The 13,832-nt window shown below is 50.7% G+C and overlaps 4 protein-coding genes across 4 annotated transcripts; 3 read left to right on the top strand and 1 right to left on the bottom strand.

Annotated features, from left to right (window-relative positions):
• Window positions 1-331: 331 nt before the first annotated feature.
• Window positions 332-5,322, top strand: BKA78DRAFT_313503 (uncharacterized protein). Its single transcript, XM_066888391.1, has 6 exons — window positions 332-1,116; window positions 1,167-1,395; window positions 1,446-1,508; window positions 1,566-1,850; window positions 1,914-2,124; window positions 2,177-5,322. Exons 1-6 carry the CDS (start codon window positions 482-484, stop codon window positions 5,005-5,007), a joined length of 4,254 nt encoding a protein of 1,417 aa, XP_066744027.1. The 5' UTR covers window positions 332-481; the 3' UTR covers window positions 5,008-5,322.
• Window positions 5,323-5,752: 430 nt separating this feature from the next.
• BKA78DRAFT_295317 (uncharacterized protein) lies at window positions 5,753-7,455 on the bottom strand (the record flags this gene model as incomplete). Its single annotated transcript, XM_066886470.1, has 3 exons — window positions 5,753-6,666; window positions 6,719-7,241; window positions 7,294-7,455. The coding sequence occupies 3 exons, from the start codon at window positions 7,453-7,455 to the stop codon at window positions 5,753-5,755; spliced, it is 1,599 nt and encodes a 532-aa protein (XP_066744026.1).
• Window positions 7,456-11,280: 3,825 nt separating this feature from the next.
• Window positions 11,281-12,416, top strand: BKA78DRAFT_313497 (uncharacterized protein). Its single transcript, XM_066888390.1, has 3 exons — window positions 11,281-11,413; window positions 11,474-11,663; window positions 11,735-12,416. The coding sequence occupies exons 1-3, from the start codon at window positions 11,366-11,368 to the stop codon at window positions 12,184-12,186; spliced, it is 690 nt and encodes a 229-aa protein (XP_066744025.1). The 5' UTR covers window positions 11,281-11,365; the 3' UTR covers window positions 12,187-12,416.
• A 280-nt stretch (window positions 12,417-12,696) lies between these two features.
• Window positions 12,697-13,610, top strand: BKA78DRAFT_129734 (uncharacterized protein). Its single transcript, XM_066882568.1, has one exon. It carries the CDS (start codon window positions 12,991-12,993, stop codon window positions 13,564-13,566), a length of 576 nt encoding a protein of 191 aa, XP_066744024.1. The 5' UTR covers window positions 12,697-12,990; the 3' UTR covers window positions 13,567-13,610.
• The last annotated feature ends 222 nt before the right edge of the window (window positions 13,611-13,832 follow it).

Here is a 13,832-nt window from a genome sequence, read left to right as displayed (position 1 = left end):
CAGCCTGTTCTCTGTGACTTGGTCAGTTGATCCAGCATCTTCGTATCGATGTCCCACATATATGCGCAGTCCCTGGTCTTGGTCAACAAGACGTGGGGGCGTAGAACAAATCGACGCGTCAGTGAAAGAGCGCGAACTCAATTGTGACAAACAGGGGCCTCCGAAATGAGGCTGATGCATATGCGTATTGCGTGGTTGTTGACCTATGGAGCATGGCGCTTAGATGGCATTCGCGCGCGATCATTGTCGACCCCGCTGTCAAGGTTTACTCCCCCGCGCGTAGATAATGCATGGTGGTGTCGCTTAAATTTGAACGCGCAAATCAGGGAACGCCAGCGAGAGGGTTGAATTACAAGGATCGGTAAGTCTTATTCTGCGTTGGAGACGGCTGCTTCACATAGGGAGCCTTCAGTTGAGTCTTCGTTTTTGGTCTCTCCCAGCACTCGAATTTCGAATTTTTTTCTGACCCGGTTCCTTTCCCATGGAGAAGTCCCGTGCCGAACTCAAACGAGACCGAAGATGCGTCAGTCAGGTTCGCGAGGGTCGCAGAGGCACCCCAGAGCGTTCCAAAAGACCGAAAGGAAAAAAAGAGGATCACAAAGCTCTTGATGCCCCTGAAAAAGCGCCGCTGTCAAGCCGTCGCAAAGCAACCCATTCACCAGCTGAAATTTCTATGGCATTCAGGAGTCGATCAAAAGTTCGACAGTCAACTGAAGTCACCACGACAGCACAAAGACCGGAGGATGAGCCAAACCAGAGAAGACGATCGAGATTCAAAACATGGACTACTTTTCGCCTCGCAGGTCTTCCCATTACCTACAAACAGCGCTCGGTTGATGAGGACGAAGCCGAGACGATCATTCGAGAAGTTCTGAAGCTCAGCGAAGACACCCAGATTTATTTGGAGTCTCTTGCAAAGCTCGCTTCATCTATGCACCAAACCGCGACAATACGATTCAGTAACATTCCAGGGGAAATTGAGGAAAGATTACAAGATGGCGACGAAACCAATTTCCAACTTTTAGATGGCAAGAAGAAATTCACCCTGACTTTGGACACCCACTTCGAAGGATTGACCCCTCTGTGTTCCCCGCAGGACGCAGATCACAAGCTTGAGTGAGTATCTCCTTCTGTATCGTTGTTTCTTCCGCTGAATCAATTTGCAGCGTGATTGCTCTCCATGGATTGGGTGGGCATGCTTTCGGGGCTTACAAAGCCAAAGGAGACAGCTATATGTGGCTTCGAGATGGTCTCCGCGAATCTATGCCATCGGCAAAGGTTTCTACGTACGGCTATGATTCTCAGTTGGTGGGCAGTCACTCTTTCCAAGTCCTCTCCGATCTTGGCTCGAGATTCAAGCATGAGCTCGTAAACGAGATCAGAGAACGAGACAGGGTAAGCAAGCGATTCGAATATGTCGCGTACATCGGATACTTACGATTCAGTCCGGAAAAATTATACCCATTGCGTTGTTCGGCTTGAGCCTTGGCGGTCTCGTCATAAAAGAGGTGACTTATCAATCCAAATCTGGAATAATTCCAACTCGCGCTAACTTCTCTGGAAAGGCGCTGCGACAACTTGTCAAGCAGGAAACGGAGATTCTCAAATCAGTCCAAGCACTTTTCTTTTTCGGAACCCCAAACCAAGGCATGGACATCTCTTCGTTGGTGGCAATGGTTCATGGGCAACCAAACGAAGACTTCCTTCGATCCCTTGGAAAGGAATCCCAAGAGTTACAACGCCTCGAGGAGATGTGGGACGACATTGTATCAGGGCCTCAGACTGTTTCGAAGAATCTCAAAATCTACTCATTCTACGAAACCCTCAGGTCCCCGACTGCGGTTCAGATGGTAGGAAGCCTCCAAAATTTTGGGAGTATAAACCTCGGTCATGCCGGTGCTAACCTATCGCAGGAATCTGGACTATGGGAAATGAGTGGAGAATCCAGAGTGCTGGTGAATAAAAACTCCGCAACCAATGGAAGATCTTGGGAAAGGGGGAACAACTACGTCATCGCAGTGAATGCCACACACGAGAATTTGGCAAATTTCAAGAGCTCGAACGACAGCACATACAGGCTAATCGAATCATGGTTGAAGCAGATTTTTGAGGGAAATCAGTCAAGTCAGTCAGCATGAGCATCTCCGAAAGAATTTGAGTTAATATGATTCATAAGACTATGCCGAGGGATCGCTTCCCCCTGATGAACAAGAACTCCTTGATTCCTGCCTGGCCTCGCTTTCGACTCACGAGGAAGAATACCGGTATGAGCAGATCTACGACTCGACGGAAAATGATACCTGTCAATGGATATTCAAGCGCAAAGCCTACAAGGAATGGCTAAGCACCACTTGCCAATCCGTCCTCCGGATCCGAGGCAACCCGGGAGTTGGAAAATCTACCGTGCTGAAGCAAGCATTGCAAACATATAAAAAGGAACATCGACCGCACGATGTTGTTGTGGCCTCGTACTTCTGTTACGGCGGCGGTAAAGATCTTCAAAAGTCTCCCCTGGGCTTTTACAGATGGCTCCTCCGCCAGATAATTCCTCATTTCCCAAAAGTGTTCTGGGACGTGGTCCTTGAATGCCGCACAAGAAATCAGACTGAGGCCTACAATGGAGAATCTTGGTCATGGAGACCCGAGAAACTCCAGAAATACTTGAAAATTCGTCTGCCCGAAGCATGCAGTCGACGACCAATAACAATATTCATTGATGCGCTCGATGAGTTGTCCGACGATCATCGAACCGAGTTCCATGATTTCATCAATACACTCATTGGAACAGCCCCACTTGGGACACTCAAAATCTGCGTCTCATGTCGGTACTATCCAGACCCCTTCACGGGTGGCCTTTCGATCGCAGTGGAAGAGCACAATCGTCGTGACATAAGAGTGTTTGTCAAGACTAGACTGGGCCCCAAAGCCACGCAAACAAAAATGAAAATTAGAATCGAAGAGCAAAAGGAGATTGAGTCGAGAGTCATCGAACAAGCACATGGAAACTTTCAATGGGCAGCTCTCGTTTGCAACAAGGTCATGAAGATGGGGGAGAAGGGTAAACCGACCAGGCACATTCTGCAGGAGATCGATGCAGTTCCAGAAGATCTCAACAAGTTGTACGAGGATCTGATCAAAGAGAATCCAGAGGATCGACAAGAATCCCTCAGACTCTTTCAATGGGTCTGTTTCGCCCCTCGTCCTTTGATGCTTCGCGACCTACAATGGGCTCTAGTACTCTCACCTGAAATGGAAGGGTATTCGATGCAAGACTGCACAAACAACTTGAGTTACAGAAAAGAGCCCGGAGAACTGATAAATGCAATCACCGATTTATCGAGAGGTCTTATTTACATCTCAAGACCCCCTCCTCAGCCCGCTCTGGAAGAAAACGATCTGCTCATCAGGATGGTGTCCTCCGAATGCGAGGACGACGTATACCCGCCGGATCCCCGTTGGTTTGCGGAGGCATTCTTCATACATCAGTCTGTGAGGGACTTTTTATGCCACAGAGGTTTGTCCATGCTTGAGGATTCGCAGTCCGATCCCATCGAGCTTGGTCATCGTACGATCCTTTTCTCTTGTCTTCACTATGCTTTCCTGGAGAAAAGACAAACACACGAAGAAATACTCAACGTCATGCTGCGACCAGATATTGAAAGAAGTTTGGCGGTGCTTTTGAAGCATCACATCGAAAGCTTGGAATCGCAAAAGATCGACCAGTCCTATATTTTGGAAGCCTTTGACTCCTCAGATGGTGGAGAAAGGTTCGAAAAATTACTTCCGTTCATCTGCATAGATGAATATGAGAATCGAGAGTATGACTATGTTGAACGGTCAACCAACATCCGAAATCTGCCACAAATGCTTGCATTCCTGGGTATTGCGAGTGCTTTTCGATCTTTGGTGGCGTTCAACACCAATCTCAACCTACCAAAGAAATTGGGAAAGCCAGAAATCATCGACCAGCGAATCTCCAGAATATCAGAACATATACCTACAGTCCTTGAACGGTTGGAGTCTGGGACGATCAACTTGGAACAAGCATCTGGGACACAGAGAATGACTACCTTTCATGTCGCGGCTCGTTTTGGGCGCGTGGACATCATCAACAGTCTTCTCGAATGCCCTGAAGTCGATCCAAATCGAACATGTGCCATGGGACTAACCGCACTTCATATTGCTGTAGATCACATGAATAGAGAAGTTGTAGAAGTGCTCTCAAAATCCAAGTCTATAGACTTGAACATCCAAAGCACCAACGGGGCTCTGGCTTGGGACTGTTCGACAACAGTCGACTGGTATGGGTCTGGATTAGACTTAATATTCCAGTCTCCACGGATGGACGTCAATCTTCGAGGCAATTTTGGGAACACAATCGCCCATTTAATGATTATGACTACTGCAAGCGATCCTCGGATACCAAAATTGGGCTGGAGTAGAGTTGACCCCAATTTGCAGAATAGATTCGGAGAATCTGTGCTCCATCTAGCAATTCAATACCACTGCAAAGAAGTAGTGGAAGCTCTTCTTGAGATCGAAGGTGTCAATCTCTACCTAGAAGATGACGACGGCGATGTTCCAATATTCAGCATATTCCGCCCAGCATATAAACCAGTCGAAAGATTTCCCAGTGTCCAAGATCCCGGACGCGAGATTATTAGTCAAAGAGTCGACCCCCTTGAGGTTTCCGGTATTCTGGAATTGCTTTTGTCCAAGATGAAAGTACTTGTCAAGAACAGGAAAGGCTCCACACTGCTCCATTGCGCTATGGAATATTCAAATTTGGACTTTGTTTTAATTCTACTCCGTGATGGTAGAATAGAGCTGAACGACGAAAGTTGTTTGGGTAAGGAAGTGCTGGAGTTCCTCACATTGTTTACTGACATTGCACAACATCCTAGACAGGTGCAAGCCGAAGTCGCTGAAATCATCAAGTCACTGCGTGGTGATGGTGGGAGAGTCAAGAACACGAACATGAGGCAGTCACAGTTACTTGGAGACTAAACGGCCTTTCATCTTGTACATCTCAATCTCTTCCAAGGTTCGCTAAATGGCGATAAAACTTCCTGGGCCTTTTCTAAGTCATGTGATGTTTGTGATGCTAGTCTTGTAACATGTGGATTATGAACAGATTGGCGCAAGATTCACCAAGCTAAGGAAACCAGGCACGGGAATGTAGACAATTTGTTGTCGCGTTTCGCATTTTATTTTGTTAGTGTCGCATTTCATTGTTACTATGAGAGGATTGCGCGTCAATGCTATCTCACACCTTCCTTCGGCTTGCCTGGAGACAATCCCTAGCTCTTGGTATCTGAGAGGTTCTAATGCTCTTCGGCTGCGCATTTTGAGATGAAAATCTTCCAGACCGTGACTGTGACTTCTCCTTTACGCCCCACACCTTTCGCAACTGAGCTCCACACTGTTTCCTTCTGGTTGACAATACCCAATAACTTTACTGAAGTCACAATCAGTAAAATCTTCATTTGCCGCTCGGATTATCAAAGAAACTTCACAATGTGACATTCAAAGAGCGTACATTCTAGCGCAAGGCGGTTAGAGCTATGAAAAGACACACCAGCTCTCGACGTCATAAACAATGTAAGACATCCCCGCACCACCGCGGCGTCATTTTTGAAAAGAATGTCAAAAGAGGCGGTTGAAAAATGACCAGGTATCCAAAGCACCGTGCAACAAGAACAATACTGCTTTTCATCCCGCCAAGAATCCAATGCACCCCAGAGCCATTCTCTCAGTAGAAACCACCGCCTGGCACTGCGACAAAAACAATAGTGGCCACAGTAGTCAACAGCAGACTCCACGCCTGGCTCTGTCGCACGATCTTGTCTTGCACCACGCGCACGCTCTCCTCCTGAACCCACGTCTCATGGTCGAAGATCTTGCGGACGAACGGCTTGCGCTTATACGACTGTACCCATGACTCCTCGCTAAAGCTATTGCGGCTGCCGAACGCGTCGAAAGAGGGCGGGTACGAGTGGCGGCCGATGGACGCCTTCATGGCAGTAGGAGACGTGGGACTCGTCGGGATATTGGCGGCTCCTGAATTTGCGCCGGCGCTGGCAATTGTGGCTTCCTCGTCGTCAAAGGTACTGCCTTTCTTGTGTTCAGCCGAGACGTGGATTTCGGCGACGGAGGCAGCGCTGCTGGTAGTGGTGCCCTTGTTTGCGCCGACTATGCCGCTGTTGACGCTGTCGAGGTCTTCCCACGGCTTGAGCGTACGCTTGTGGCCGCGGTGCAAAATCACGCAGAGGCCCTTGTAGGCGGCGATCATGGTCGTGAGGCCAATGAAGAGGACCGGCCACATGAAGATGCGCCACCAGCGCGAGGCGCGAGAGAGGGCGAGGAGCAGTCCGATGATCAGGCCAAAGGCAATGTGGCTGACGCCCATGGTGCGTACAAAGAAGACACGCGGCTTGTTGCCGTTGCAGATGGACCAGCGCACGAAGTTTGGGTGGGCGTGGCCGCGGAGGATGGCTTCGACCATTTTGGCGACTCGATCAAAAGCGGACGGGTGTGTCGTGTGCTGCAGCGCGTGGAGGACATCGGAGCGGTCTCTACCAGACAAGTTCAATTCACGGGGCGAGCCTGGTGCGATATAGTGGGCAATGACGCGGTCGATTTCTTGACGGAGGGGTTGCACGGAAACTGGGTTGTGGATCAGTGGTTGGAAGAAAACAGAGGAGGCCTGCGGACTTACACGCTTGCCACTTCAATCCGGCCTGCGCATTCGCTTCATCCCGCAGCTCCCTGGTGCTGTCCTCGGTCAACACGGGTTGGCTGTAAGCCGACGAGAGAGTATTGCTTGTTATCGTTGGCTCCGGGCTGCGGGTCCGGCTGTACGCATCATCAAGAGTTGCCTTCATGTTCGAAGGGTTGAATGCATCGTGGGGCTTCGTTCCCGATTCTGCATTCCCAACCGTCACCTCCGTCAGGCCAATTGCGGCTGCTTGAGAGGACTTGTCAAAGTCGATTTTGGGCATCATGGGATTGGTCCTCTTCCTGCGCAGTGTTCCAATCTTTGACTGACCCGAGGCAACTTGTGCAGCCTTTTCTTCTGGTGTTACTTCTTCCCACTTCCATTCGGGAGCCAGTGCTTTGCGTTCTGGTTTGAGCGCGTTGAAGCGTTGCTTGTAATCCTGAAGCCACAGATGGAACTGTAGATTCTCGGCGTCATGTGTGACGTAGACGAGATAGTCCATGAAGTCGCGTAATGTACACGGCTATTTGTCTGTCAACATTAAGCACCTTCAAGGGTCTGACTGACGGACGAACCGGCAGTGCCTTGTTGCCCATGACATTTTCAAAGGACAATTCTTCTGGGATACCACGCGTTCCACCCGTTGTGCGGTCAACATATCGCTGACACTCAAGGTTTGTAATTGGACCGTTTGGTCGCTGTACGTAGCTCGGTCGGCGGTAGAAGAGAATAGACATGTTGAGTCTCTTGGTGGCGTGTATGTGAGGCAAGAAAAGATGAGGTGCCTTCCCGGTCTCCTAGAGCCACAGAGAGTTTGGCAAGAGAAAAGGATGAATATAAAAGACAGTCCAGAGTTTGAGGGCCACGAGGAGGCGGCCAGCCACGAAAGAGCTATCAGCCACTTGGGCTCATCAACCGTTAAAAGAAGAGCACAGCGCTTGGAGATTCCGAGAGCTAGCTGACGATAGTGCGTTTTCTTGATGAGCGAGGCTTGAGCTGTCACTTCGGCCACGCAAAACACCTCAAGTGACTAGACGGCTAACGGGTCGACACAAAATGGTGGTAGATGTAGTAGATTGTAGAGGAGTTCGAGCCGATTTAAGTCCCTAGTGAAAGTTGGAAATGTTGCAGAGAAGACCCTGAGACCTTACAATCTCAGAAAGCAAGTTTGTGGTGTTGCAACTTACTTTGAGCGAGGGAGATATAAAACATCCCCATCGATGTCAGGGTACAAATCGACCCTTCTAGCTGTGCTATAGCTGGTCATGACCGGAGTGGCTGTCGAACTTTCCCATCTCCGGTGGACGCGACCAATCCTACCAGTGCTTCATGTTTTGGGAGGCTTAAATGCGCGGCAAGTCAGCACGGGGAACACGTGGCCCAGGCTTTTGGGCATCCCGGCTGCGTCGCCGACCCATACCCCAAGTAGAAAATTTGTTGACGAACGAAGTGGCAGAATAATGCAATTCGAGAGGCTTTTTGGCTCTTCCTGTCATCAGAATCGACGCGCGACAGCGTGACCCGCTCGAAATGGACGCAAAGGCGAAAATCTAAAGGGGTTGACATGGCAGCCAGCTCGGGTCGAAATGCCCGTAGACGCAAAAGTTGGATCGAATGATGCGCAGACCATAGGATAAAGCCAGAGCGCTTGGCGCTTGAAGGCGACCTGTGTTCTAGCATGTCGGGCTATTTGAAGGCTAGGTGGATGGCCTGGTATCGGTGCCACACTTCAAGACTGCCGCATTCGGGAAAGCGGTTGGGGTGGACGTCAGTCATTTCGAGCTTCCTCGGTCCCAAGCTGGTCGTCGAGGCCTTTCCAGACACTTGCAAAACCGAGGTCAACGCTTGCTGCCAATCTGCTCCATCTTCCAAGCTGGCTTGCGGGATGGCAAGAAACACGTGGGAAATGAGCCGAACGACAGTCCGGGGCGCCTCAAGCACAAGCCTCTCACCTTCATTTTCCCCGCGAACGATTGTGACGTAGAATCGCCTTCTACCGCTACATTCGACTTGACTTGCACACCTTCTGCGTCCAGCAGTCTCCAGCAGAGCGGAAGTGGCCAGGTGCAGGTTGATTTCGTGATGTTCCTGCAAACTGTGCCGTAGATTCCTAATTGACAAGGCAGTTATTTGATCCCTGAAACCATCCGATCCCCCTGCTTTCGCGCAGTCTCATGGTAGCGATTGTTGGGTAGTTGATCAAAATCCATGAACTTGGATTGAAGACTTGTCGGCCTTCAGCATGGAAGTAGAATACCAGTTCTCGAGGAACTTGGAGTCTTAAAGGTACAAGTACATCTGCACACCAAATCAATCGTACAAAACAGTGATTGATCGAAGTCGTGAATATGAAGTTATTGCGACAAATTTTGGCGCAAAGCAAGGCTTGTGGAAGTGCTTCGGTTCCATGGCAATGAGATGGCGCGTCTTCTCAATGATTTTGAGGCGAGATTGGGTTCATCAGACGCGAAAAAAGCCACTCTTCTCTGACCGTGATCGAGCTTTTGATGCCCGCTGGCAGCGTGAAATCCGAGAGCATCGTTGGTAAAGCAAATCCAATGTTACGCTGTCCGCATGGCCGCAATATTGCTTGATCCCTCGGTCAGGAATATCTTCTGGGAACAGGAGGCTGTTTCATCTGGGACGTCAAGACTGTCGATTGATTCAAGAACCCATTGAACAGTTGCAGATGTAAGACTTATTCCTCCGCGAGACCCCCAATCATGAGATCGGATAGGAAATCGCTAGAGCAAGCTCAAAAGACAGCGTGACTCTCTTTCACTGTGCGAACCAGGGTATCTAGTTGGCGGTGTGCGGTGCCAGGAACATGTGGAGCCTCCAAGACAAGTTTGGGGATGGCTGATGCTTGGCGAGGACCCTTTCAACGGGACTATTGACAGCGGTCCGCAGCAGTTGGATGGCCTGAATGACTCTTTTGGAGAGACATCGTTTGTCGGGCAGCTTGAAAACGGTGTTGAGGTAACCTGGTATGTGCGAGACCTGGATGATCAACGCCCAGGGCAGATCCTACCCGCGGAGTGGACCATGTGGTCCCTGAACGCCAATCGGCTGCCAAGAGAATACCAGAATCGATCTTATTTGCCTCATGCTCTTTCGAGCGGCCATAGTCTGGCAAGCCATGCTGTGTGACTCAGCATAACCCACTCATGCCAAGAGAAATGAACCCACGGCCGTAACTTCATGATTCGGTGGTCAATGTTCAAAGGCCAGTGAGACCTCAAGGGCTGCATGGAAAGAAGCGAAAGAAATTCGAGCTGCCTGGATTTACTGAAATTTTGCTCCTCAGAGGTCAAATGCTCCAGTCTTGTTGGATACTGAAGTCAAGGTTCCTTTTGCTACCCGCTGTCGTCGTGACTAAGCAAGCAGAACACTTACCGGAGAAGTTGGAATGACTCGATGAAGTACTGCCCTGTAACTTGTGGATCGAAGCCAAAGGTCTCGTGTGCAAAGAAGCAAAGGAAGCAAAGCCACAAAGCGCCAGAGGCACATCGTACCGGGTGCTCAGCGGCAGGCAGCTTGATCTTGAAGGATAAAGCTTGGGAACGGGATTTGCCTGACTGATACGACATACTTCTTTGAGTCTTCGCTTATTTTCCCCGCAATGCCAGGTCAGAGTGGCAGGCAAACTGGCCGTGGTAAAATGGAGACCGCGGAGATGCTCATTGTACATTCTCTGGCGCGCCGCCTCGAAGGTGAGACTGATTTCGAGCGGCCGGATGCAAAGCAGATGCGTAACTCCAGCTTCGAAGTACTCCTACTTTCCGGTAGAAACCAGAACTAGCGTTCCGAGTCGCAAACCGATCTTCAAGGGGCCTGGTCTGTCAGGGACCACCCAAAAACCGGGGAAGCTGAGCCAATAGTGCAAGTTGCCATTACATCCAGCGACTGCTGAGAGTTTTTGACGCGGGTCATACTGGTGGCGAACAACGATGTTGATGAACCATGAGAGCACTTTGTCGCTCTCGCTTTCGACTCCTCAAGTTTTCCAGGGTTGAGCGTCCCGTGGATCACAATGGCTTCGACTTCAATTCTATAACCGAATACATGGTGACCGGTCTTATAGAGTTAGTCGGCTTCGACGCCAATTTCTTCCCAAAGAATTTGGTTCTTCCAAAGGGTCCTCGACAGATACCGGGACAGCACTCAGTGACGCGGCATTATCCTTCTCTGGTTGAGCAACGCTGAAAGGAGCTGAACCTGAGACGTTGGACACTGACACTTGATGTCCATATCGAGGGTGCGACCAGCTAGGGGTTCCACGTGTGTTGGGCTCAAAGGAAGAGGCTTGGGCATACGCAGTCGATAAGGTAGAGTCCTGATCCCAATGTGACAGAGATATTGATGAATCTGGTGAGAGCTGATATCTCGCGAGACCAGCAGTCGTTACATATTGCCGGTAGACTAACGAAATGCTGCCAATGGCGCTGTCGAGAGTAACGATTGAGGTTGAAGAGGAGAGGGACCAGCTGCGGTTGTGTGGAGGTTTGGGTGGAGATGATCTGATAAGATTTACATCTTATCTCCGGCTGCGCCGCTTTGCCAACACCAAGCTACAACAGCTATCTCAACTCGGACGCGTCTTCGTGCAGCGACGCTGCACATCATAAGACCTGTCTCTTCGTCGCAATGGATCCTCCTGCACTTGCGTCTCTCTCCCTGACCCACGTCCATTATGTGAGTCGCGAATTGACGCACTTCCCGCGCTCTTCAATCGACCAATGCTGACAAGAGCAGAACCCTCATGATCGCTTCTCATACATCTGCGCCTGGCTGGCGCTCGTCCCGCAGGGGCTCTGCATATTTTATGCCACTCTGATGTGGTCGAGTCGCGAGGTGGAAGTATGCATGATGTTTGCGGGTCAAATGGCCTGTGAGGCCTTGAATTGGGCTCTGAAGAGGTGGATCAAAGAAGAGCGCCCAAGACGTGAGTAGACGACTGGAGACGCCCATCCCGATCTCACAGCCCACATGTACTGATATGGTCCTCGAATCTAGAAATGTACGGCAAAGGATATGGCATGCCTTCCTCCCACGCACAATTCGTTTCCTTCTTCTCCCTCTACCTGACATTGTTCCTCCTCTTCCGGCACGCCCCGCATCCGACGCAGACACACACGCCCACGACCTACGCCCAGCGCCTTGGGCTCTCCGTGCTCGCCCTTGCATCTGCTGCTGCGGTGGCGTTCTCTCGGATATACCTCACGTACCACACAAACAAGCAAGTCCTCGTTGGTTGCGCCGCTGGAGCCGCTTTTGCCGTTGTGTGGTTCGGCTTCACCACCGTCCTGAGAAGGTCAGGATTGGTGCATTGGGGCTTGGACCACCCATTGGCAAGAGCATTCAGACTGCGAGACTTGGTCATTGAAGAAGACCTCCTGGACGCAGGATGGGCCAGGTGGGAAGACAAGAGGCGGAAAAGGAGTTTGGACGCGAAAAAGAAGCGGTAGAACTTTAGGGGCGCATAACAAAGTGGGAGCTTTGATATTTCTGTGCGCAACCTCGCGTTGATCCAGGGAAACTGGTGGGTGATCTTTCGCCTTGGAGTTCTCGAAAAGCCGGCGTCCACGGAGTATCATTTCTCGAAGGGTCATCGAATACACAGGGTCTTTCTTCTCGGTTAGATCATACTGTATAGGCTCACTCGAATTTCTAAGCATGTGTTCCTGGGTTGAAGGCCAATCGGAGCTCCTCCATTTCGTGAAGGCTCATTCCAACTCGCGATACTAATTTTAGCAGGACTCTCAGTTCCATTCTGAAGCGTCCAATCAGTTCTGCGCAATCGGCGAAGGGATATTGACAACGAGCAGGGCATCGCTCAGAATGCCGCGCCGGTCCAGTGAATCGACGAGTGCCGGAGACGGGCTTCAATATCGACAACCTGTCTACCGAGATTGCAAGTTGAACGTTTACCCGCTGCCGTTATTGAAGGCACTGGAAAACAAAGCTGTACAACCACCCACTCGATATTGACGTGGGACCGTCTGATATGACCATCCACATGTCGCTGTGCAACGGGCCGAGAAGTTCTGGAAGCGAACCGATATGAAAGAAGAGCTGCCTTACTTCTAGACCGGCATGGACGTTATCTGCAAAAGCGTTGGAGATGAAGAGGAGTCGGGCGCGTGTGGGTGCCATGCAAATTCTGCAAGCCACGGTGGCGAAGGCCATCACGAACAAAATAAGCCCATTTGGGGCTGAGTGGTGGTGTTGACGTCGATGGGGGAGGACAAGGCTGCAGTAACCTTGCTCGGATGGGCCGACGGGCCGAGCGCTGGCTCGACCGGAGACAGCTTTTGCAGCCGATTAATTGCAACTCCACTCATTGCCTCTACAAGACCTTCGCCCCCTGTCCCACCCAAGACTTCTTACGGCTCCCCCACACCACGCTGGATGGAAGCGGCTGGACAACAGACGCCCATGACGATCGCTCGTATGCGGAAACTGCACAGGCCAAGAACTCGGTAGATGCGACAGACGACCGTGAGATGAGACTGTGCTGTCCCAAAGGAGAAGTCTGCGAAGTCATTCAAGAGCTGCGTTTTGGAGTGGAAGACGGCATAGAGACGAACAAACGCAGGACCGTTATGTCCAGGACTCTTGCAGGTTACCTTTCAAAAGACAAACATCTTTCATCTGTTTGGTCCTCGAAGCGACCATTCTGGCCCTCTCGAGATGTTTCAGCCAGGCAGATTCGCGTGCATGCGAGCTCGCGGTGTGATGGATTTGGAATCCGTCTAACCGCTGCCAAGAACTCCTTTGCCAGAAGCAACGGTCAGATATGCGGAAGGCTGGCGCTCACGACGCTCAGAGTCCTTTCGGGTCTTTGAATATGCACTGGCCACGCTTTCCTCGACCTCTGTTTGACCTGCGGCGATGGTCATCGTTTTCCGGGGACTTGAACGGCTCACCAAAATTTCAACCATTTTTTGCAAAGCAAGAGAAGCAGTTCAAGAGCATTCTTGGGGAACATGCAAGTAATGCATTATGGGCGTTTACCAGCGTCGCCCAGCTGTTTCGACAGGTAACACGGCGTCCCAAGACCGATAGCCGAGCATCAAGTGTCGGGGTTGATTGGACGGCAAAACCACCAGGA

This window comes from Phyllosticta capitalensis, assembly GCF_038381095.1.
Source record: "Phyllosticta capitalensis strain CBS 128856 chromosome Unknown BKA78scaffold_5, whole genome shotgun sequence".
In the NCBI taxonomy this organism is placed as follows: Eukaryota; Fungi; Ascomycota; class Dothideomycetes; order Botryosphaeriales; family Phyllostictaceae; genus Phyllosticta; species Phyllosticta capitalensis.
Note: the sequence above shows the minus strand (reverse complement) of the source record. Positions and strands in the feature narration are given on the sequence as shown.